This window comes from Panthera onca, chromosome D3 (genome assembly GCF_046562875.1).
Source record: "Panthera onca isolate mPanOnc1 chromosome D3, mPanOnc1 haplotype 2, whole genome shotgun sequence".
NCBI classification, from domain to species: Eukaryota; Metazoa; Chordata; class Mammalia; order Carnivora; family Felidae; genus Panthera; species Panthera onca.
Window position 1 is genome coordinate 28982870 of NC_138350.1, and position 24388 is coordinate 29007257.

The following is a 24388-nucleotide window of genomic DNA, read 5'->3' on the forward strand; positions in this document are numbered from 1 at the left end:
TTGTAATCCAAAATAACTTTTGCTTTGGGCCAAAACTAAATGAAGAGGAACACTTAAAAACTTACAAAAAATAAGCAACTAAAAGGAACCAGGGCTCCCTGGAGAAATGGCTACTCCAAGTCTGGGACAGAGAAAGTACTAGGAGGTAAGCCTGGAGCATCTAGTGCCAAAAAACAAAGCAAGGAAATGCTCAACATTAGTGGGACCATGTCAAAGTGACTCCCATTAGAAAATCTGGGACAATTTAAACATCAAATACAGAATGGCAACTATGGAATAGCCACTGAATAATATAAACATGAATTAATAAATGGAAAGAACTAAAACAAAGGAAGAATGATAGAGCTACAAAATCATCAATGGATGGTAAAAACTAGTGGTTACAAGTATGATGAAGAGAACTTACACAACTTACAGTATTCCCCACAAATTCCTATTGACCTAATAATAATTGTCATAATTAGCCACAATTATCACATTATATGGTGGAGAATGAGAGGATACCATTTAACCAAAAGATCAACATGAACTTCACCAATACAGACATAAACCAGATATGCCTCCTGATACGATACACTGAGAACAAAACACTGTTTTCTGAGGTATTCGTGCCCGGAATACATGACACAAAATTGGGGTGCATCTACAAAACAGTCAACCAACCTGTACCCTTCAAAAGGCTTCAAAAAAGGCTGAGGAACTATTATAGATTAAAAGAAACTAGAGAGGGGTGCTTGAGTGGCTCAGTTGGTTGAGCATCCAGGGTCATGGGAGCCTGTGTCAGGCTCTGCACTAAGTGTGGAGCCTGTGTGAGATTCTCTCTCTCCCTCCCTCTCCCCCTCCTCTGCTTGTGCATGTGCGCGCTCTCTCTCTCTCTCTCTCTCTAAAAAAAAACAAACACCACACACAACAACAACAAAAAAACATTAAAAAATAAAAGAGACTAGAGAAACAATGCAATGTGTGAGCCTACAGTAGGGGGAGAAAAGCTATAAAGGTGATTATTGAGACAATATCCAAAATTTGAATATATACAGTGCAGTAGATATTGGACCAGTGTTAAATTTCCCATTAAAAAAAAAAATTTCTCACTTTTGATCATTATACTATGGTCATATTAGGGAACATCCTTCTATGGCAGGGTTTCTCAACCTTGGCACTACTGACACTTTAGGCTGGATAAGCCTTTGCTGTGAGGGCTGTCCTGCACACTGCAGGATGTTTAACAGCATCTCTCACCTCTAACTAGTTGATGGACAGTAGGTAGCATTCTTCTCCCAGTTGTGACAACCGAAAATGTCTCCAAACACTGCCAAATGTCCTCAGGAACATGAGAATTGCTGTTCTAAGGAAATACACACTGAAATGCTTAGGGGTAAAGGTGCACATCTACAACTTACTCTCAAATGACTCAGAGGGGAAAAAACACACATGTATAGAGAGAGAATGAGAAAACAAATGGGACAAAGGGTAAAGAACTGGTGAGTCTGAATCTGAGGTGGATCTGAAGTATTACAGAAGTTTATCCAGTTCTCGCAAGTGGTCCTGGGTTCCATGTGGCTTCCCTCTAAGGATCTGAAGAGTGACGTTATTTTGTACTTCTAAGGTGTTTTCCTTTTCATTCATTCTCTCACAAGTGTACAAGAAATTTTTCCAGATGCTACATGACATGAGAGGATACCATTCACGAAATAGGACATCTGGAAGATCTGGATAACCCAGTGAACTAGTATTTTCCAAATGCTTGATTCCAAAGCATGCATCAGTGAGTGTAAGGTAGACCAATGGATTTTAGTAAGACAGTACAAAAAGTTCGGTGGCATGGTTTTAGATTCCACAATTAACTTTTCATTTTGTTGAGTTTCAGTGTAGTATCAAAAAGGAACAGCCACAGCAGCTGAAAAGACTAACATACATACCCCCTTTCCCAACTACATATCTGTGTGAAGCCTCTTCTTCTTGGACTTAAACCAAATCAACCTACTGGACAGATAGAGTGCAGAACCAGGTGAGATTCCAGCAATGGTCTATTAGGCCACATGAAATTTGCAAAAATGAAAAGAACGCCCCTCTTCTAACTAAAATGTTTTTGTGGTGGAAAGTAAACACACTTTTTATAAATAAAACTTATGTTAACAAGCAGTAGGTTTATTATTATTTAGAAATTAATACTTTTTAAAAGTCTTAGTGTTAATTTCTATATAGCACATACTGATGGAGAGACTCCACATAGACAAATCTTGCTTAGGATCTTTGACACTTTTTAAGAAAGTGAAGGGGTCTTGGGGCTTGAATGTTTGAGAACTACTGCCTTATACTTTTCTTGCAAGTGGGAAACTATGAAAATAAAATGTTACACACACACACAGAGCACTCTAGCCTGTCAAAATGGAGACGATAGAAGTATAAAAATAAAAAGGTGATAATGGACAGCACATATTTCATGAATCCATAATAATGGCTTTTTTAAAAGTTTATTTTGAGAGAGACTGAGTGACTGTGAGAGAAAGAGGGAGAATCTCAAGTAGGCTCCAAACTCACAAAACTGCGAGATCATGACCTGAGCTGAAATCAAGAGTCAGACGCTTGACTGAGCCACCCACCCAGGTGCCCCTATAATAATGTTTTAAAAACAAAGGTGGGAGACATAGGAAGAGAAAGAAAAAAAAGAGAAAGCTCTTCAAAGAAAAATGGCAGCAAATTAGTGTAGAAGGAACAATACATTTGGAAAATTACCATTTTGCCACCCCCAATATGATAAGTGATAGAGACCAGGAGTCACCAAGGGAAACACCACCCTGGTAAGCCTGCTGGGAAACATGAGCTCCAAGAACCTGCGGGGTTCCCGCCAGAAAAGTGTGACCTAAACTGAATCATAAGGAACCAGTCTGTACTCTGCAAAGCATTGAAGTTCATGAAGAAGACAGAAAGGGTGGGAGGAATGTTCTAGAGTGAGCACAACGCACAAAACTTGACTAGATCACAGAGTGAAAATAAGACAAAAACAGCTGTAAAGAACTTTTGGGTGGGATAACTGGGATATCACTGAATTAATGCTGGTTGTCTCAGTGTGCTAGGGGTACTATGACTGTGGGGAAAGAACACTCTCCCCCTTTAATGAGTATCAGTATGTCCCAAAGGGTCTAGTAGTAAAGTAGTTTATGTTGTGAAGTGCCAAAAAGTTGACAAAGGAAACAGAGAAGAAGGGAGGGAGGCAGGCAGAGACAAAAGCTAGCAAGGGAGTAGTAAGATGTTAATAGCTGGTGAACCTAGGGAAGGGGTATATGGGTGTTCACTGTACTCTCAATTCTTGTAAGGGTTTGAAAATTGTTCTAAATTAATAATAATAAAAAAATGAATACAGCACTAGAAGTAACATTCTCAGTCTAGAGGTGCTATAAATAAAAAATAATTCACACTCAGTTTTGATTATAGTTAACTCTACAAGCAGGAAGTGCGTGCTGGGCACCTTGTGGAACAGAGGCCACATTGTTTGGTTATTTCCCTCTGGAGGGTGAAGACAGTAGAGTCATCTCAAGTTGGAATGGAGGCTGCAAGACCATGAAGGCACCAGAATAAAAAGCACACCAACAGCTCTCCCTTACAACCAGCAGGCACTGCACATGTGCATGCAAATGCTTCTGGTTTGGAATGGCTGTCACATGGCCAGTCCAAAGAAAAAACCTACTATTTGGGATTATGTGTAATACAGAATTATAAGAATCAACACGACATTTTCTTCTCTGAAACATCTGTTACACTAAATCTTTCTTTATAATGGAATTTATTTTAATGCAATTTTACTTTTATAACTTAACTGAACAAATGTATATCAAGAATAACTAACTGCTTTAAACAAATTCCATTTCCTCACAAAGCAACTTAGTGTTCATCTCAAGCCCTTCTATTTATAAACGATGGAGGAAGACAGTAAACCCCATGGGCTAATTAATTCCCTTTAAGCTTCCTGGGTGGATTTCTGGTTCCTAGAGCTGAGACACAAGGCCCAATGTCTACTTTTATTGCTTTTTTTCATGTATCTTAACATTACATTAACGGTAGACGGTGCTGAAGGAGGTCATCAAGACAATGTGACTAACAGCTGACCCTTGAGCTGAAACCTGGACCACAGGAGGCTCCTCGCTCCCTCCCCTATCCTTGGGATACATGCTCTTCCCACTGTTACCACAGTGGCGCCATTTTCAAGGATGTAGCTGGGAGAGAATAGCTATTGTTCGGACCATCTGGGCAGCATATGTGACACAGCCAGTTAAGGCCTGGACATAAACTTTTAAGTTTTGGTAGGTGAGTGCGGAGATCTATTCACCTTGCAGCTAGCTGCCCAAGACAAGACTTGTAATAAGTTCCTTTACTTCTTAAAACTGCCATGACCAATTTGGAGTGCTCTGCCTCTTCAGTTTCTCCTTGCCCACCTTGTACTGGGGCAGTTTGCAAACCAACGGAGGAATTAAGTTCAAAATCTCCTAATTTGAAGTATTGGATGTAGAAGTATGTTGGGCCCACTTACTTTCTCAAATCTGATACTTCATTCATATATTATTTGCAAATGATATATTAAAAATACTGAATCTCAATCTCCACAGCAGCCTTCAATGCTTGCCACCTGGTTTATAAACCTAACAAAGATATACTTCACTTTTTCTTACTTTTTAAAGAATCCATAGTAGTTCCTATTCTTTCCACACCTTTCTTCAAACTATGGTATAATTTTGCTGAAGAGACATTCTTCGTTAGACAAATCTGACCTGTACAGGACAGCACTGGTCCACCTTCGGAAAACTACATACTATAGGAGAACCTCTAACATAGCCAGCCTAGCCTGTACTCAGCAGTGGCAGGAGCAACTGTAAAAGCTGCCATAGGGAGGACTTCAGGAGAGCTGACCAAAGGCTAGGACAAAGATCATTTATTAACAGTGACCAGACAGGCACACACACCTTCCAACTCTCTAACACATCAGCACTACTTCAGCTGAGGTAGAGAGGTCAAAATCCAGGGCCCAGAAGTTCAATGCTGACCTAGAGATTAAGACAGCACCTTCATTCTGGGCCAGACAGGCCAAGCCTCAACCTAAGTAGACACAGGCTTCCAAAATTCTTTTGCTTCCTGGTTTTCTTTCTATGCAAACCTGATCCTTACCTTGGAATTCAACATAATTTCTGGAGCCCGGTACCAACGTGTGGCTACGTACTCCGTCAGGAACCCTGTGTGATCATGGTCTGGATCTGCAACGCGGGCCAAACCAAAGTCACAGATCTAAGAGAGAAAAAAATGGGACGCCTTAGAGATTCTAATGAAATTAATATCAAAAGATCAGACAATAGCAATAATGATGATGGTAAGTAGTTGCTGCCACTCCTATGTGGCAGATACTTTGTTGGGAATTCTATATATTCATTCTTATTTAATCCTTACAACAACCTGAGAGGCAGTGATGACTATCCAAAGTTGGAGATGAGGAACAGGTTACAGGAATCTGTCCTCACCTTTCATTATCTGCTTATCCTACAGTAATCTTGCTTGTGTCACTTGACAAAAACTGTTCTGAAGTTACCAGAAACTGTCCAGGGTCCTTTCTCTGGCCATCTCCTGCTGGCATTTCCAGGATCATCACACTGTCAGATCACCTTGACTCACATTTGTCTTGTTTCTTAGATTTCACTTCCTGCTATTCTTCTACCTGTTCCACAAATGCAGATCCTTCCAAAGATTTTTTCCACTTCTTTCCCTTCCATGTATTCAAATCCACTCCCAAAGCCTTAAAAGATGTCTCATATACAAAAGATGAATCTTTTTTTAGGTAAATATCCAGCTTCTAATTTCTCCTGACTCACAAAAGTACCTTCATCATCTGGTCATCCAATACTTTAGTGCTACTCCAAACTCCAACATATAAAATATCTGTAAAGTACTATACAGATAGTATAGTATTCTACTATATAACTATAGAATACAGTTGACCCTTGAACAGCATGGGTTTGAACTGTGCAAGTCTGTTCACATACATGGAATTTTTTTCAATAAATATATTGGAAAACTTTTTGCAGATGTGCAGCAATTTGAAAAAACTCATAGATGAAACCACATAGCCTAGAAATATCGAAAAAATTAAGTTAGGTATTATTACAGGAATACAGTATATAATACATATAACACAAAGTATATGTTTAATTGACTGTTGATGTAATCAGTTAAAACTTCCTTCTGGTCAACAGAAGGCTATTAAATTTTGGAGGAGTCAATAGTTATATGCAGATTTTTGACTGTGTGTGTGTGTGTGTTGGGGGGGTGCAAATCGGTGCCCCTAATCCCTGTGTTGTTCAAGGGCCAACTATACTTAGACCCATATAATTGCAGGATATTTTAATTCCTTGACATCTGGGGAACTAACCTGAGAAAGAGACATATTAATAAAGACAGGCCAGAGTACAGTACAAGGCAGCCTGGAAAACAGATTGCTTTGGAGGCTTACTGCTTTAATTTGGCTAAGAAATTATAAGGGCCTGAGCTCAGGCCATAAAAATGGAAACGAGGAGGAAAGGACATGCTTGAGATACTCATAGGACTTAAATGGATGGACAACAATCTCTGCTCAAATATCCCATAGTTTAGTGTTTCAATAATTAGGAAAGGTTCAGAAAGCTTCCATCTACTTCACAGATGCCTTCCTCTAGCTTTGGACACTGGTATCACCACATGGTATCTCTGATAAGAGTTAGGTATCTGTGCTGCATAATCTCCATCAACATGTATCTTCAAAAGGAACAACTATCGTAATTGCTTCTCTATTTGCTCTTCCATAGGCCATTTTCTAGGTGTACTCTCAGAGTTGCATAGTGAGGAAATCCTGGGTCCTACTCCATAGCTGACAGCCAACTCTGGCCATTGTACACTCATTAACTTCAGTTGAGGTGACTTTCACCGTAAGTACCAACCTTACCTTTCAAAGATGGCTTGCTTGTCAATCAATGCCATTACACTCCTAATAGTTATGGGCCTGTCAGAGAATCTGGATGAGGTATGGCCATAAGCTTGTATGTGGGATCACAGGAAATTGTAACTTTGGCCTGGCTGTTCTTAGGCTTTCAATGTACCTGGCAACCGGTTTGTTTCTTTCCAGCATTTTCTACCAATTCCAGTGACATGAACTGCAGGAGGGCTTCCCAGTAACCATGCACAGGAGGTTCTCACTAGCAACATGGTCCTATTTGTGGCATGATTTCCAACTCAGAGAAGCAACTAATGACTGATTTCTTCTTACATCCAGAGGCGAGTCCTCTAAGCCATTTAGAGCCATCACTTGCCATGTTACCCACCACCAACCCATTTCAATTCTGTGGCTTGAATTTTTGAACCTATCTATGACCCATAGTTTCTCTTTTTTTCAAGGCTAACACTTCATCTGATTTAAATTCAACCAAAGCTCACCAGTCTGCTTTCTGCTGTATAGATGGGACACCTAAAAGCCACATTTTGAATTGTGCAGAGTATATGCATCTTGTCAGCAGAACAAAACCAGCATAGGCTCCAGACCATGGCCACAGATCCTTCACCGCCTCCTATGACTGGTGTCACACAGATTAGATGGGTTCAGACTTGATACATGGCTTTTCACTGGCTAGTTGAATCAAAAAATAAGTCCCAAATAGATTCAGAAAGCCAGAATATAAAAAATTCATAGATAAGGCAGATTTATTTTCTAAAGAGGACCATACCACTAAAACCCATCCTCCATGTTCTTCTTATAAGGCCTTTGAACTTGTATCAAGAGGGTAGGGTCCATCTTCCCTCCTCTTGAATCTGGGCAAACCTTTCTAACAGCCTGAACCAAGAAAAGTGATACTATGTGACTTCTGAGGCTATATCATAAAATGCAACATGGTTTCCATCTGGCGCTCTTTCTACTGGGGAATTTGGAACCCTCTGGCCACCTCAGGAAGAAACCTAGGACATGTGGGCTACATGTGGGTGATCCAGGTGACAGCCAGTATCAATTGCCAGGTATGCAAGAGGATTCCAGCCCTTACCTTTGTGTCTTCTAGCTGAGGTCCATATATGAAAGCAGAAAGCAGCCATCACTGCTACCCCTTGGCTAAATTCCTGACCCACAGAAACTAGAAGCTAACACATGATTATTGTTTTAGACCACTTTCTCTAGGTTATTTGTTACAAAGCAAAAACAGCTAACAGAGTGGTAGTGGACACAGTGCTTGTGATGGGATAGGCACCCTTTAAGGAGGCCCTGTTGAAGCGATACTGGGACACCAAAGAGATGCTAACCATGGAAAGACCTGGGGAAAGCCAGAGCAACACTGTAAAGAATCTAGCTGGGCAAATGTGAAATGGCAACTGAACCTGAAACCTCATAAAGTGGCTCTCGAATTGGCTGCTTCTACATCTCGACTGCCATAGCCTTAGTTGAGATTCAGTTTAATTTGTCTGGAAATTAGGGAAACTAGACTTTACCCACCTGTAAGCTAATTCATCCTCTAAATTCCTGCCTAAATGTTGTTTCTAAAATATAAGTCACCTTTCTGGCTCAAAAATCTTGAACCAATCCCTTCTGTCTATTGAACGAAACCCAAATTCTTTAAGTGTGACTTTTAAGACCATTCATATGCTGCCACCAAACTACCTTCCTGATCTCATCTCTCTCACCATATTCTCCTGCCCACACCTGCTCCTATAGACTCCAGACTACACCTGCTTCTATGACCTGACTATGCAATGACCTCTCCTGAGTGCCCTATCCATGCCATTCCTTTACCCTAAACCCTCAGCTTGAAAGCTCTTCTGAGAAGTTTCCCAAAAATCAACACCAAACCCGCCCAAGAGCTGACTGCTCACTCTTCTGAACTCCTCTAATACTGTTAGAGGTATATTAAAATACATCATAAAGTCTATGATAGTTAGCTTTGCATACGCCCATCTCTCCAGCTAAAACAGAATTAAGTCCCTAGAGAAAGGCAACACTTAACTTACTTGTTGACTTAATTGTTAATGGAGGACTCTCGACATTTGGTCAATAAATGCCTTAAATGTTTATAGGAAGCACAACTGGGATGGATTGACAGATACTCTAGGAGTGACTTTTTTTTTTTTTTTTTTAACAATATCTGAATTACTGATAATCTCTTAAAAAATAAAAATCAAGGGGTGCCCAGGTGACTCTGTTGGCTAAGCATCCAACTTCAGCTCAGGTCACAATGATCTTACTGTTCATGGGTTTGAGCCCTGCATCGGGTTCTCCACTGTCAGCACAAAGCCTGCTTCCGATTCTCTGTCTCCATCTCTCTGCCCCTCCCCTGCCCTCTCTCTCAAAAATAAACAAACATTAAAAATTTTTAATAAAAAAATCAAGGTTCAGTTACCAGCGTTAAATCTTACGTTAAATAATTAATGTTAGTAAAATTACACCATTCAAAGTGGCAATATTAAGGAAGGGAAGGGTTGCCTGGGTGGCTCAATTAAGTGACTGATTCTTGATTTTGGCTCAGGTCATGCATGGTTCTGAGATACAGCCCTGTGTTGGGCTCCATGCTGGGCATCAAGCCTGCTTAAGATTCTCTCTCTCCCTTTTCCCCTCCCCACTCATATTCTCTCCCCACCCCTAAAAGAGGGATAATTAAAAACTGGAATTACAAGCATTCCTTTACTAGGAAAGACAAAATAAGCCTATCATGCTGAATGCTGCAATATGCAATACATTTATTTTCTTAGAATTAAAACTAAAGGTGCAGTTGTTCTTCCTCATCTTCCTCGAGGAAATCCAGTCCTAAACTTTTTTTTTTTTGGTGGGGGGTCATGTGACATTAAGGGTCTCTGTGGTGTTGGGAGAACCTTAGCAGCCCAGTGGGGTAGGTAGGATCCAAGTAGAGTTAAAAGGGAGCCCCAGATCAGGACATGGTCTGTGTGTGAGGTGAAGAGGGTGTTCATGCGGGGAGGCAGCAGCAGTCTGCCCAGGGTGTTCAGAGTCTGAGCAAGGTGAGCATATAAGCCATGGGTTATATTGCACAAACCAATTATTTCATTGCAAGTTGCAAAATGGGGACTTTTCTGACTTTATTATTTCTTCTGCATTTATTATCTGGCATTCTCAACTGGAACTGTGTACCCTGATGCACAAATCCCAGTGGAAAGACAGGAAAAATGTTTAATCCCTTTACTTTAGTTACAAATTTTCAGATTAGTGAGTTGGTGTTAAGGGTAATTTTGTTGTATTATTTGCATCCCCCACACCTAGCACAGGGCATAGAACCAGCAGGCTCTCAAAAAATTACTGGTTACAATTTAAAAAATAAAGAGAGAGATGTGGGGTTTAGAGCTCTAAAAGATGCCACAACTACATTCACGGTCATCTATGAAATGTTCATACGATAAAAAAAAAAAAAAAAAAGTTAATGCCACAACACTGAAGACTAGCCAAATTTACATGGCATTAACCAAAAAATTACCAAGGCTATTAAAAAAATTTTTTTGTAATTCCATACAAAGGAAGATATAGACCAGTAGGATACGGTACAAGAAACAAAATGACCTATAGCACTCCTACTACCTGGCTACTTTTTGGGCTGTTTAAACAGAGATTTTCATTAAGCAAAGGAAGCCCCAAGGATAGATTTCATTTCATATGTTCCAGAGTCCTCTTTCCGAAGCATACCCAGAACCACAAACACTGTGATCCTGGGACTCTTAACTAGGATTTCTGTGGGCTCAGTCTAGCAAACATCAAGGACAGAGACTGCTAGAGACCTCATACCCCTGGAAATTCCATTAGAAATATGTTAGCAGAATCTCCAAACAGGATCTATGACCCTTGTGTTTCTGTGGCCCTGAGAAATAAAGAGGGAGTCTATAAGAGAGGCTTCCAGAAGGGTTCTAAGAGGTCAACATCTTCTTGTCTCAAGGTTTTAGATAACAAGTGTAAAGTATGTTTATGGAAGCAGAAAAAGAAGTCTTAACTGCTGTTGCCCTTGACTGGTAGGAGTCAAAAGTTAAAGGTCTAAGATATTGATAATAGCTGATATCCTGAGGGCTCAAGAGTAGAGAATACTTTAGTAACAGAGAAGCCAATGGAAAAAGGAAGAAATGACATATATAACTGTCCACTTGAAATTTCAGAAAACCCTAAATAACAAGAGATGAGTAAGATCACAGGTTACAGGGGCGCCTGGGTGGCTCAGTCGGTTAAGCGTCCAGCTTCGGCTCAGGTCATGATCTCACAGTCCGTGGGTTTGAGCCCTGCGTCCGGCTCTGTGCTGGCAGCTTGGAGCCTGGAGCCTGCTTCGGATTCTGTGTCTCCCTCTCTCTCTGCCCCTCCCCTGCTCTCGTTCTGTCTCTCTCTGTCTCAAAAATAAATAAAACATTAAAAAAATTAAAAAAAAAATTTTAAAAAAAGATCACAGGTTACAAACTTTCTAAGCACAGGAGCTTGTGGTATAGGCAACATGATTACTGGAAGGTACTGAGGATGTGATGGATATACAGTGATTTCAGAACTCAAGCAGAAAAGACCCTCTTCCCCACTTGTGCTCTTTCAACCCTCATGTATGCACCTGAACTGCCACTGTGCCCTACCCTGCCCTTTGGACATGTTCAACAGGACAAAACGGAGGACATATCGTACTCATCTTTACAAATGAGATTCTCTCCTGAATATTTATACCTATGTGAATGAATCAAACCCCATATGAACATTTCAAAATGTGGGTGAACTGTACTGCTGTAAATACCTTAATTATCCTATTGTATTTCTGAGTCTCTGTGTTACACTGGGTTTTGAAAACAATACTTGGGTTGTGCAGACGGTCAACAACACAGATATATTAATGTGGGTGTAAATTTTGGTGAGCAGAGAATAAAATGGCCCTAGGTAAAGACAAGCCCACAAACAATGAATAGACAACAAAGTAGTCTGATTCTGTTTGTTTCTGTCTTAACTTTTTTTCCCAGAAATATTATATACTGAAAATACTGGAGAATGTTTCTCCCAAAACAAAAATAATCTGTCATAACAGAGTTGTGATGGTAAGAAATAGAAAGAAAAAAAGAAAAGTAAGAAGAGACATAAAAATACTATTTTTCAAGAAAATCACTAAGAGCCAACGAAGTGTGGCCATTCCTACAAGCAGTTTCATTCCTTTTGTGCCCACCTGGCTTTTAGTTACATACATAGATCCATGGAAAGGATCTGGTTACACCCCATGTAAGAAGTATATTAATCTAACTGTAGGATCCCAAGAGATGACAGAGTCTAACCCAACTGTATCTAATGTAGGAAGCTACCCTCTACCACATCTCACAGAATGTTGGGCACCCTGTTTTAAACACTCAATGATAGCAAATAAGCTATCTGACCACCTAGTAACAGAATCCACTGCCCTTTTTCAGACAGTTCCAGAAGGTTCTCCATGATCTACTTCCAACCAATATCACCAGCTAGCATCCAATGACTTTCTACGATACCCTATACTGAAGATAGCCACTACCTTACTGAAAGCCTGCTCATCTTTGGAAGGCCAGCATGGATGCCACCTTCTTCCAGATACCTCTCAAAGCCCCAGACAGAACCCACCTCTCTCCTTTGTATCTGTATACTATTCTTTTCAGTATCTCAGTTACAGCAGATATTATTACAATCATCTATTGTTTATCAGACTTCTCACCTATCAGGTCTGAGATTGCAAAAACAGACATTCCCCCCTCTCCCTTGCTAGTTACAACTTAAGGGCTTCTCACAGGAATGTCTATTAAACTGAAGTACAAGAAATGATCATTGCTCTACATCTAAATGCACTTTTTAAACAGCTTTATTGAGATATAATTCACATACCATATGATTCACCCATAACTTAAGGCATACAATTCAATAGTTTTTGGGGCGCCTGGGTGGCTTGGTCGGTTAAGCGTCCGACTTCGGCTCAGGTCGTGATCTCGCGGCCCGTGAGTTCAAGCCCCGCGTCGGGCTCTGTGCTGACCACTCAGAGCCTGGAGCCTGTTTCAGATTCTGTGTCTCCCTCTCTCTCTGCCCCTCCCCTGTTCATGCTCTGTCTCTGTCTCAAAAATAAATAAACGTTAAAAAAAAAATAATTAAAAAAAAAAAAGTTTTTGGTGTTAAAATCACAGGGTTACACAACTGTTACCACCAATCAATTTTAGAACATTTCTGTAACCACAAGAAGAAATCTTGTACACATTAGTCTGCCTATTCCTCCCCAATCCCACCAGCCCTAGGCAACCACTAATCCACTTCCTGTTGCTGTATATTTGTCTATTCTAGACACTTCACATAAATAGAACCAAACAGTATGTGGCCTTTTATGACTGGCTTCTTTCATTTACATAACAATTTTCCAAGATTCATCCACATTGTAGCATGTATCAGCACTCTATTCCTTTTTATTCCATTGTATGGATCTACCACATTTTTTAAAAACTTTTTTTGAGAGAGAAAGAGAGAGCAGGGGAGAGAGAATCCTAAGTAGGCCCCAGGCTGTCAGTGTGAAGCCTGACTTGGGGCTCAATCTCACAAACAGGGACATGACCTGAACCAAAATCAAGGGCTGGAGGTTTGACCAGCCAAGTCACCCAGGTCCCCCTGAATCTATCACATTTTATTTATTCATCATCATATGGACATTCAAATTATTTCCACTTTTGGACTATTATGCCACTTTAAATATTTGTATGCTTTTTGGGTGGACACATTTTCATTTTACTTAGGTATACACCTACAAGTGGAATCCTCACCAACACTTACCATCTGACTTTTTGATTACAGCCATCCTAGTGTGCATAAATGGTTATCTCATTGTGGTTTTGACTTGCATTTCCCTACTGACTCAGGATTCCAAGCATCTTTTCATGTACTTATTGGCCATATGTACAACTTCTTTAGAGAAATGTCTATTCAAATCCTTTGCCCTATATTAAACTGGGCTATTTATCTTTTATTGTTGAGTTGTAAGAGCTTTTCATATATTATAGATAAAAGTGTCTTATCAGACACATGATTTACAAATATTTTCTCTCATTTTGTGGGTTGTCTTTTCATTTTCTTAGTGGTTTACTTTTTAAAAATTATATTATTTACTGGGGTGCCTAGGTGGCTCAGGTGGTTGAGCGTCCGACTTCAGCTCAGGTCATGATCTCAGTTTGCGGGTTTGAGCCCCGCATCAGGCTCTGTGCTGACCGCTTGCTCAGAGCCTGGAGCCTGCTTCGGATTCTGTGTCTCCTTCTCTCTCTGCCCCTCCCCCACTCATGCTTTGTTTCACTCTGTTTCTCAAAAATAAATAAATGTAAAAAAAATTTTTTTTTTAAATAAAATTTTATTATTTATTTATTTAACGTTTATTTATTTTTGAGAGGTGGGAAGGGGCAGAGAGGGAGACATAGAATCCAAAGCACGCTCCGGGATTTGAGCTGTCAGCACAGAGCCCAACACAGGGCTCAAACTCAAGAACTGTGACACCTTGACCTGAGTCAAAGTCGGATGTTTAACCGACTGAGGCATCCAGGTGCCCCTCCTGATGGTTTACTTTGTAAAACAGGTTCCTAATCTAGGTGAAATCTAATTTTCCCCCTTTTGTTGCCTTTGCTTTTGGTGTCATGTCTAATAGGATTTGCCTAATGCAAGACTGTGAAAACTCACTCCTATGTTTTCCAAGCCTATTCCAGTTTAGCTCTTAAATTTAGGTCTTTGATCTGTTTTGTGTTAGTTTTTGTACATGGTAGGAGTATATATCCAATTGTCCCAGTACCGTTTTTTTGAAAAAAAATGATCTTGGCACTCTCACCAAAAACCATCACAAACATATGGGTTTATTTATTAACTCTTAATCTTATTCCATTGATCTATAATGCCCATTCTTATGCCAAATATCACAGGGTCTTGAATACAAAAGCTTTGTAGTAAGTTTTGAAAGCAAGAAATGTGACCTCTCCAACTTTGCTCTTTCATTAAGATTATTTTGGCTATTTTGGGTCTCTCAAACTTCTATACACATTTCAGGACCATCCTGCCCATTTCTGCAAAAAAGCCACCTGGAGCTTTGACACAGTCACCCTATGTAGACCAATTTGGGAAGCACTGCCATCTAAACAAGATTAAGTCTTGCAATCAATCCATAAACATGGCATATCCTTCCATTTATCTAGGTCTTCTTGAATTCACATGCCTTTTTATCATATCTAATGCATCTGTAGATTTCCCTCCTTATTTATTAGTTCTACTATTAAAATAGAAATATATGTACACAAATGCTGCCCATTTTTAAGAGAATTCTGAGGACTGTAAGGATCTAGGGCTTCCCTATTTGTTGGGAATACCTTATTTAGGTATTAAAGTTATTAAGGTTAAGTTTGGTGCTGTTTTTTGAGTGTGGGGTTTTTTCTGTTGTTTCTGTTTTGTTTTGTTTTGAGAGAAGATGCAAGTGAGTGAGGGATAGAGAGAAAGAGAGAGAGGGGGAGGAAGGGAGGGAGGTGGGGCTCACCCGAAGTGGGGCTAATGTTTTACCCAAAGCAGGGCTCATGTTCACCAGAAGCAAGGCTTGAGCTCATCCAATGAGGGACTCAAACTTGTGAAACATGAGAGCATGACCTGAGTTGAAGTCAGATGCTTAACGACTGAGCCACCCAGACATCCCTTTCTGAGCATTCTTTGTATATAACTTACTGAATAAAAAGATTACCAATGAAATGGATGATTTTTAAACTTACACATAATGCACATGATCCTGCTTTTATATATGTAAGCATAAACATACACATACATGTAAGAGCACAGCAAAAACTTTGGAAGAAAACACACCAATGTGTTATAGTGGTTACCTCTGGAACACTGGAACAGTGGAACAATGGAATGAAGAAGAGGACCAGCACTCTTTATTTGCATTATTTTTTTTGCTTTTAAGCTATAAAAATGTTTTCATTTAATTTCTGGTATGATTTTAAGTACGAATGACAACATAAATATGCCCCGGTGAAAGAGTTTTTCCAACATATATCACCCGAAGAGTAAATAACCTAGCTGACCTTGAGATCACAGGTGGTGTTGAGCAGCAGGTTGGAAGGTTTGAGGTCACGGTGCAGTACATTAGCTGAATGGATATATTTTAACCCTCTGAGGATCTGGTAAAGAAAATAGCAGATATGGTCGTTGCTGAGGTGTTGTGTCTTCAAGAGCTTGTAGAGATCTGTTTCCATGAGGTCCTGTACGATATATCTGTTTAGACAGGTTAAGGTAACACACCAATATCTGGTTACATGTAGCAAAACACTGAAAACAAAATGAACCCTCTCCCCAAATGGTCATTATATCATGAGGCCTTACAAGGGATAGGAGAATCTGATGAAAACTTGGTATACCTCTATGGATGGAATCTAAAGTAGTTAACTCTTTCTTAGGTCCTGTGACACAACAGGCATTAATATCTGCCTGATGTGCCCAACAATGGGCCTAGACTGAGCTGAGACAGTCTGTTATGGAAATACTGGCCAATCGAGATGTATCAGTCTCCTAGTACTGCAAGGTGTCTACCATCAACAAACCCTCTCCAAGGATTACTGGAAAGGGTTAGGAGAGGAAGGTGGCCAGCAGGCATCATACACTCCCTCCTCTCTTTGGCCCAGCAATGATCTGTAATACTCTTTATAATGTTCTTTTACCTTCTTGTCCCCCCTCCTTCTCCTTAAGAATCAACCATAAAATCTTTGGAAATACAGACCTAGAACACACTGCTACTAAATTCAGTCCTCTGTGTGCCTGACTCTTCAATTAACATTAAGATCCTAAACACAAGAGAGTATTGGGAAGTCATGCTAAGGGGCTCATGCTGGTTTTGCTCCTTTTGCTTTCTTGACTATCCATGTATCCAAGCCATCTAGAATGTTATCTATGGCTGACATCTTTCTTACAGAAATTATAGAACCCTTTGGCTTTTAACTTCACCATATTATTATTTCATTAGCAGTGTTTTTGCATTTCTCATATTCATTTGTGTAAGTACTGTACATATTATTGTATGTCCCCTACAGATTCATGGGATTCAAAGAAAACAGGATTTGAAAACTTGTCATCTTGAAAGAGACTTGATTTTCCAAGCAAAGCCCTTAAAGCAGGACAACAGGTGGTAGCAGCAGGAGGCATTTCACTTAAAATAGCACCACAACTTGATAATAGAACAGTTTAAAAATGAAAAGGTAGAGGTGAGGTGGGGTGGGGGTGGGGGTGTGTGCACAATGCAAATTGGAAAAACTGGCAGGAATGCTATACTAGCCTGAACAGTAACTCTTTTTTGGCAGACCCTCTTCGGTATACTTAACACTTCTATTTTTCAAATACAGTCTTTACCCAGGCAGTATCATCCTCTGGACCTGTTTAGTCCAGATTTCTAAATGTTGGTCATAATTAATAACATAAATTCAGAGCTGAGTCAGCTTTAAAGATCATGAAGGCTAAGGTACCTTAATTCTAAAGATGAGAAAACAGACTTGGAGGTGAATGACATTATCTAAGATCAGAACAGTCTAGATTTGAGCAGGTGATATCCAGGGCACCCACTTTCTTAGTCTACTGTTCATTTCTTGTTACCATAACAAACCATACCTTGAATGGAAAAAAAAAAAAATGACTAAAATGGTGTTAAGATTCTCCATAACTGCACTTAAACAAAGTTTTTGCTGAAACAGAAAAAATATTTGATTTGCCAAAAGACTCTAAAAATAGTTACAACTGATAAAATGAATCAAAGATAAAAATTACACAAATTTTATATTAAATAGCAAGCAGATTATAATTTCCCCTTTAATGTGCTTTATATATACTTTTCCTTTACTCTGACAAGTCCAGGCATTTCAAGTTAACTTTACTCAACAAGGTGACTAATCAGTGGAGTCAGTTGCCTGAAAAGGATACACATCTTTCATTTGCTCGATGGTTGGCGCTCTAATAATATCATTGATTCCAATGATGTTCTCATGTCTGAAGCGCAGTAAGATTTTTATCTCCCTCAGGGTTCTCTGGCAGTAGGTCTGGTGCTCAAAAGGACTGATTTTCTTGATAGCTACTCGAACTTTGTTGACATTATCATAAGCAGAGCTAAAAAAAAAAAAAAAAAATGGGGGGAGAGATGGCATTTAAAATAGTTCTCAAAACATCTTGGCAGAAAGAATGAAAATTGGTAAATATTAAATATTAGCACACAGGGTAAATACTTATTTCATACATATGAAGTTGTTATGTATATTATCCACAAAAAAAAGACTCAAGTTAGGAAGGATGCAGCTGGCACAATATAGCACATATTCGATCTCAAACTTATTAGAGGGCCCAGCCCTGGCAAATGTGTAGATGCCCACAGTCATAAGCCCAGGCACATGGGTTTATGCCACACATGCACACACAAAACATCTTCCCTCTGATTTTAACAGCAATTGCATTCTGGTGAGAGTAATCATTTGTCCTCCAAAACAACTTCCTATTGTTGCATCACATTCCTCTGACTCAGCAGAAACATCCAAATGACCATCAAACACATCTTTATCCCAAACAGAAATGGACCCAAGAGGATGCCTTGATTGCTTGCATCTACTTGTCTTACTTGCAAAATGACAGGACCGTTCTTTCTTTTTTTTAAGGGAACTGTTTCAAGTAATCAATTTGTGTAGGCTTATACAGTTTCAGGACTGACCTTCATATAAATGATAAGCAAATTATTCTTATTGAAGAAAAATGATGATTCTATGTGTATTAAAATGGTATTTAACCATAAAACACAAAAGCCATTGAGGGGGGAAATCACATTTTAAATATAGTATTAACAATACTACATAATTTTAAAATTTATTATAACATCTTAATTACAAAACAACCTTTGCCCTTCAAAGCTCTTCATATACTTAACTACATTTTGTCTTCACAATACCTTTTTAAAAAAAATTTTTTTTAACGTTTATTTATTTTTGAGACACACACACACACACACACACACACACACACACACACACACAGAGTGAGAGTGGGGAAGGGTCAGAGAGGGGGAGACACAGAGTCTGAAGCAGGCTCCAGGCTCTGAGCTGTCAGCACAGAGCCTGACTCAGGGCTCAAACTCACAAACGGTGAGATCAGACCCGAGCCAAAGTCAGACACTCAACCGACTGAGCCACCCAGGCGCCCCCACAATACCTTTAAAAGTGGAGGACAACAGTGTTTTTATATATATTGTCCAGGTTAGATCCCCATAATTTATATACAGAGGATAACTCATTTATGCAAAAGATTAATCTCCCTAGGCCCACTTTTTCCAAAGTATCTTAGGCTTACATCCTTTCTCAGGTCAGTTCTCTTTGTATTTCTCTACCTGGGTACAATGCTGCACTGATAGGTTGCCATCAATAGTTGAGCCTGATAGCTCAACTAAAGCGCTGCTCAAATTGTGGTTCCCAGATCCCTGCATCAGGAACACCTTACATTCTTGTTAAAAACGCTAGTTCCTGGGCCTCATCCTAGGCTTTCCTTTAAAAAAAAAATTCCAGTAAAATTAGCATAGTTATATTAGTTTCAGGTGTACAATAGACTAGTTCAACAATTCTATATATTACTACTGTGTGCCCATCATAGTAAGTGCCCCTTCACCCATCGCCCCATCCACCTCCCCTCTGGTACCACCAGTTTTTTCTCTATGTTTAAACAGAGTCTGGGGGTGGGGGGGAAGAGCTCTATTTTTTTGCTGGTCTCTTCTTTCTTTGTTCATTTGTTTTGTTTCTTAAATTCCACCTATGAATGAAATCATGGTATTTGTCTTCTCTGGCTTATTTCACTTAGTGGCATACCCTCTAGATCCATCCATGTTGTTGCAAATGGCAAGATTTCATTCTTTTTTATGGCTACTTGAGTAATATTCCATTGTGGAATTCCATTCCACATCTTCATCCATTCATCTACTATTGATGGACACTTGGGTTGCTTCCATATGTTGGCTATTGTAAATAATGCTGCAATAAACATAGGGGTGCATGTATTTTTTCAAATTAGTGTTTTCATATTCTTTGGTTAAATACCCAGTAGTGGAATTACTGGATCACATGGTAATTCTATTTTTCATTTTTTGAGGAACCTCCATACTGTTTTCCACAGTGGCTTGCTTTTTTTCTTTTTCTGTCTTTTTTTTTTTTAAAGAAATTTAACCAAAATATTTGGGTAACCTTATAACAAAACCTATAAAGTATTTTTCAAAAGAGTTCCAGGGGAGTCTGGCTAGCTCAGTCGGAAGAGTGTGTGACTCTTGATCTCGGGGTCATTAGTTCAAGCCCTACGTTAGGTGTAGAGATTACTAAAAAATAAATAAACTTAAAAAAAAAAAAAAAAAAAGAGTTCCACAGCTGCTACACAGGGCTTTCAGTTCTTTCCAAGCTGACCTCAAGGTCTGACTCTAAATAGAATTCCAAGTAGAAGCAGTAATAATTATGCTTTCAATTTTATGATGATTTTTAATCTTGAGTGTTACTATCTTGTGATCAATAATCTATTTAATCTTTTATATAAGAGCTTTTCATTTTAATAAATATCAATATCTGGGGGCACCTAGATGGCTCAGTCAGTTAAGTGTCTGACTCTCAGTTTTGGCTCAGGTCATGATCTCACGATCTGTGAGCTGGTGTCTTATGTTGAGCTTTGAGCTGACAGCACAGAGCCTGCTTGGGTTTCTGTCTCACTCTCTTTGTCCCTCCCCTGCTCACACATGCTCTCTCTCACAAAATAAATTAAAAACATAATAAATAAATAAATAAATAAATAAATAAATCTGGTCCGCTGACTGAAGCAATGAAGTAACACTAGCAGGCAATAAGACATTGCTTTTTGTTTCTTCAAGTAAATGCTACAAATCTAAAATAGTTAAATGGGTTTATTCTCAAGTTTGTGCTCCTATAATGGTATTTGTCAGTCTACTTATTCTGAGAATTACTAATGCATTTGTATGACTCCAGCACAAAACTATGCTGTAGGAGGCCCCTTATTTTACTCAACTTCAATTCTCCCACATTACCATTAATAATGGACTCTGGGGTGCCTGGGTGGCTCAGTTGGTTAAGTGTCTGACTTCGGCTCAGGTCATGATCCTGTGGTTCATGGGTTCAAGTCATGCACTGGGCTCTGCTGATGGTGTGGAGCCTGCTTGGGAGTTTCTCTCCCCCCACTCTATCTCTGCCCTTCCCCCACTCACACTTTTTCTTTCTCTCAAAATACATAAATTATGTTAAAAAAAAAATATATATATATATATATGGGCACCTGGGTGGCTCAGTTGGTTAAGTGTCCAGCTCTTGATCTCAGTTTGGGTCATGGTCTCATGGTTTGCGGGTTGGAGCCCCACATCAGGCTATGCACTGTTAGTGTGGAGCCTGCTTGGGATTCTCTCTCTCCTTCTCTCTCTATCCCTCCCCGGCTCATTCTCTCTCTCTCTCTCACAGAATAGATAAATAAACTTAAAAAAAAATTAAGGAGGGGGCACCTGGGTGGCTCAGTCAGTTAAGCCTCCGACTTCAGCTCAGGTTGTGATCTCACAGTTCGTGAGTTTGAGCCCTGCGTTGGGCTCTATGCTGACAGCTCAGAGCCTGGAGCCTCCTTTAGATTCTGTGTCTCCCTCTCTCTCTGCCCTTCCCCCACTTACACACTCTCTCTCTCTCAAAAATAAACAAACATTAAAAAAATTGTTTTTTTAAATTTAAGGGGTTCCTGAGTGGCTCAGTAAGTTAAGCATCTGACTCTTGATTTTGGCTCAGGTCACGATCTCATGGTTCATGGGTTCAAGCCCCACATTGGGCTCTGTGCTGACAGCATGGAGCCTGCTTGGGATTCTCTCTCTCCCCCTCCCCTACTTTCTCTCTCAAATAAATAAATAAGCAAACAAAGAAACCTTGAAAAATAATTTTTGACAATATATGTATATTATTCTCTGGTGCCCCCAATACTTTGAAATGAAATGTATTTCCTTTTTTCCCCAAGGAGTTTATTTTTTCAAATGTTTATTTATTTTTGACAGAAAGAGCAAGCACAAGCAGGTGAGGGGTAGAGAGAGTCAGAGAGAGAGAATCCCAAGCAGGCTCCACACTGTCAGCACAAAGCCTGACATAGGGCTCAAACCTACAAACTGTGAGATCATGACCTGAGCCAAAATCAAGAACTGGACACTTAACTGACTGAGTCACCCAGGTGCCCCTTATTTTATTTCGTATTTTGAGAGAGCGCACATGCATGCATGGCCATGAAGGCGAGTGGGAGTAGGGGAAGGGGTGGGGGGAGACAGAGAGAGGGAATGAATGAATAAATCTTAGCAGATTCCATGCTCAGTGAGGTTCCCAGCATGGGGCTCAATCCCAGGACTCTGGGATCATGACCTGAGCTGAAATCAGGAGTTGGGTGCTCAAATGACCGAGCAACCCAGGGGCCTCTCAAAGATTTTATTTTAAAGTAATCTCTGCACGCAACATGGAGGCTTGAACCCACAACCCTAAGTTCAAGAGTTGCATGCTCTACTGACTGAGCCAGCCAGATGCCTGGAAATATATTTTCTTAAATAAAAGAATCACTACTCAAATCTTATTTTGCTTTGGTTTGCTGCATGAAGGCCTAAACCACTGATTTTCAGTTCAGCAGGCAGAAGGATACGTCATTCAAACAAGCTTATTCAATACTGAGAGTATTTTCAGAACTTAAAACTCTTTTTGGGTAATTAAAACCAAGAACATGAGTCCAACAGAAGAGAACACAGGTGTAAAACAGTTATAAAACACTGGTTTAAATTCAACATTATAAATTTCTAGTTTTACTTAAACAGGGTAAACACAGCCATAAATTTGCTTTCAAGCACAAGATTGCCAGGGAGAGTGCTTATGGTCAATGTGCCCCTCCAACTGTATCAACACTAGACACCAGATGATGAAATAACCCCTTTTACTACGTGAGAAGGCATGAGATCCTCCCCACTGGTTCTTACTTGAAAATAAGGTATGACCTGTCCATGGCGTTGCGTCCTTTTCTAGCTCCTTTTTGGTGCCACAGAACTGATCACAAATAATTCTCCCCTTTTCCATAACAATTCTATATTTGCTCATTTCTCCTTAGATTTCTCAGTTTTGTTTTATATATTTTATTTTGCTTTACCTTCTACCATGGACTTTTTGGTATCTCTTACTAGTTTTTGCTTTAAAATCACTTTGGCATTACCAATTCTTTTCCTCCCCCACCCAAGAACTTAATCTTTGCTCATCTCCATTTCCCCCACAACTAACACAATGCTTTTGCCTTAAATGTGTCTCTGTAAACAATGTATGGTTGCAGTTTAGGATCTTAATTGTATTTTTTTCTTTGAACTCATAAACTTGCTGTTCTCAAAAACAAAAATTCAAAGTTAAATAAATTGTTCAACGTTAAGAAAAGGAAAAGCTTCCTAACTCATCTCTATAAGGTCAACAATCTTTAAGAATAAAAACTGATGATGATGAGAAAGAAGTAAAACTCAGACTAAAAACTAATCTCTTTTGGGGCACCTGGGTGGCTCAGTCAGTTGAGCATCCAACTTCAGCTCAGGTCATGATCTCACAGTTTGTGGGTTCAAGCCCCGCATCAGGCTCTGGGCTGACTGCTTGCTCAGAGCCTGGAGCCTGCTTCAGATTCTGTCTCGTTCTCTCTCTGCCCCTCCCCCGCTCATGCTTTGTCTCATTCTATTTCTCAAAAATAAATAAAATGTAAAAAAAATAAAAAATAATCTATTTTCTAAGCACAAGCTTGAAAATCAACAACAAAAAAGAGTAATTTGACACTACATTAAAAATCCATTATGTCCAAGCCATAATTTAACCTTAGGAATTTAAGAATGGTTCAATTAAAAAAAAAACAGGGGCACCTGGGTGGCTCAGTTGGTTAAGCGTCTGACTTCGGCTCAGGTCATGATCTCACAGTTCGTGGGTTCGAGCCCCGCATCGGGCTCTGTGCTGACAGCTCAGAGCCTGAAGCCTGCTTCAGATTCTGTGTACCCGCCCCCTCTCTGCCCCACCCCTGCTTGTGCTCTGTCTCTGTCTTTCAAAAGTGAATAAACTTTAAAAAAAAAAAAAAATTAAAAAAAAACCCACTAAAATAAGACATCATGTCAGCCAGACATTTCTCCAAACAAGATACATAAATGGCCAACAAGCATATAAGAAGTTGTTAAACATCACTAATTATTAAGGAAATTGAAATAAAAACTGCAACAAGATATCATCTAATACCCATTATGATTGCCAATATCCAAAAATAAAAATAAAAAATAAGTGTTGGAGAGAACATGCATAAACTGGAACTTCTGTGCACTCTTGGGAATGTAAAATG

At 39.6% G+C, this 24388-nt stretch overlaps 1 protein-coding gene across 2 annotated transcripts in view; it reads right to left on the bottom strand.

Annotated features, from left to right (window-relative positions):
- Positions 1-24388, bottom strand: part of MAPK1 (mitogen-activated protein kinase 1) — a 106196-nt gene that overhangs the window by 23465 nt on the left and 58343 nt on the right. For both annotated transcript variants that reach the window (XM_060613099.3, XM_060613100.3), the window contains exons 2-4: positions 17936-18118; positions 16054-16243; positions 5161-5277 (exon numbers count right to left, since the gene is read on the bottom strand). In XM_060613099.3, the coding sequence (XP_060469082.1) occupies positions 5161-5277; positions 16054-16243; positions 17936-18118 (490 nt within the window). The remainder of the gene's footprint in view (positions 1-5160; positions 5278-16053; positions 16244-17935; positions 18119-24388) is intronic.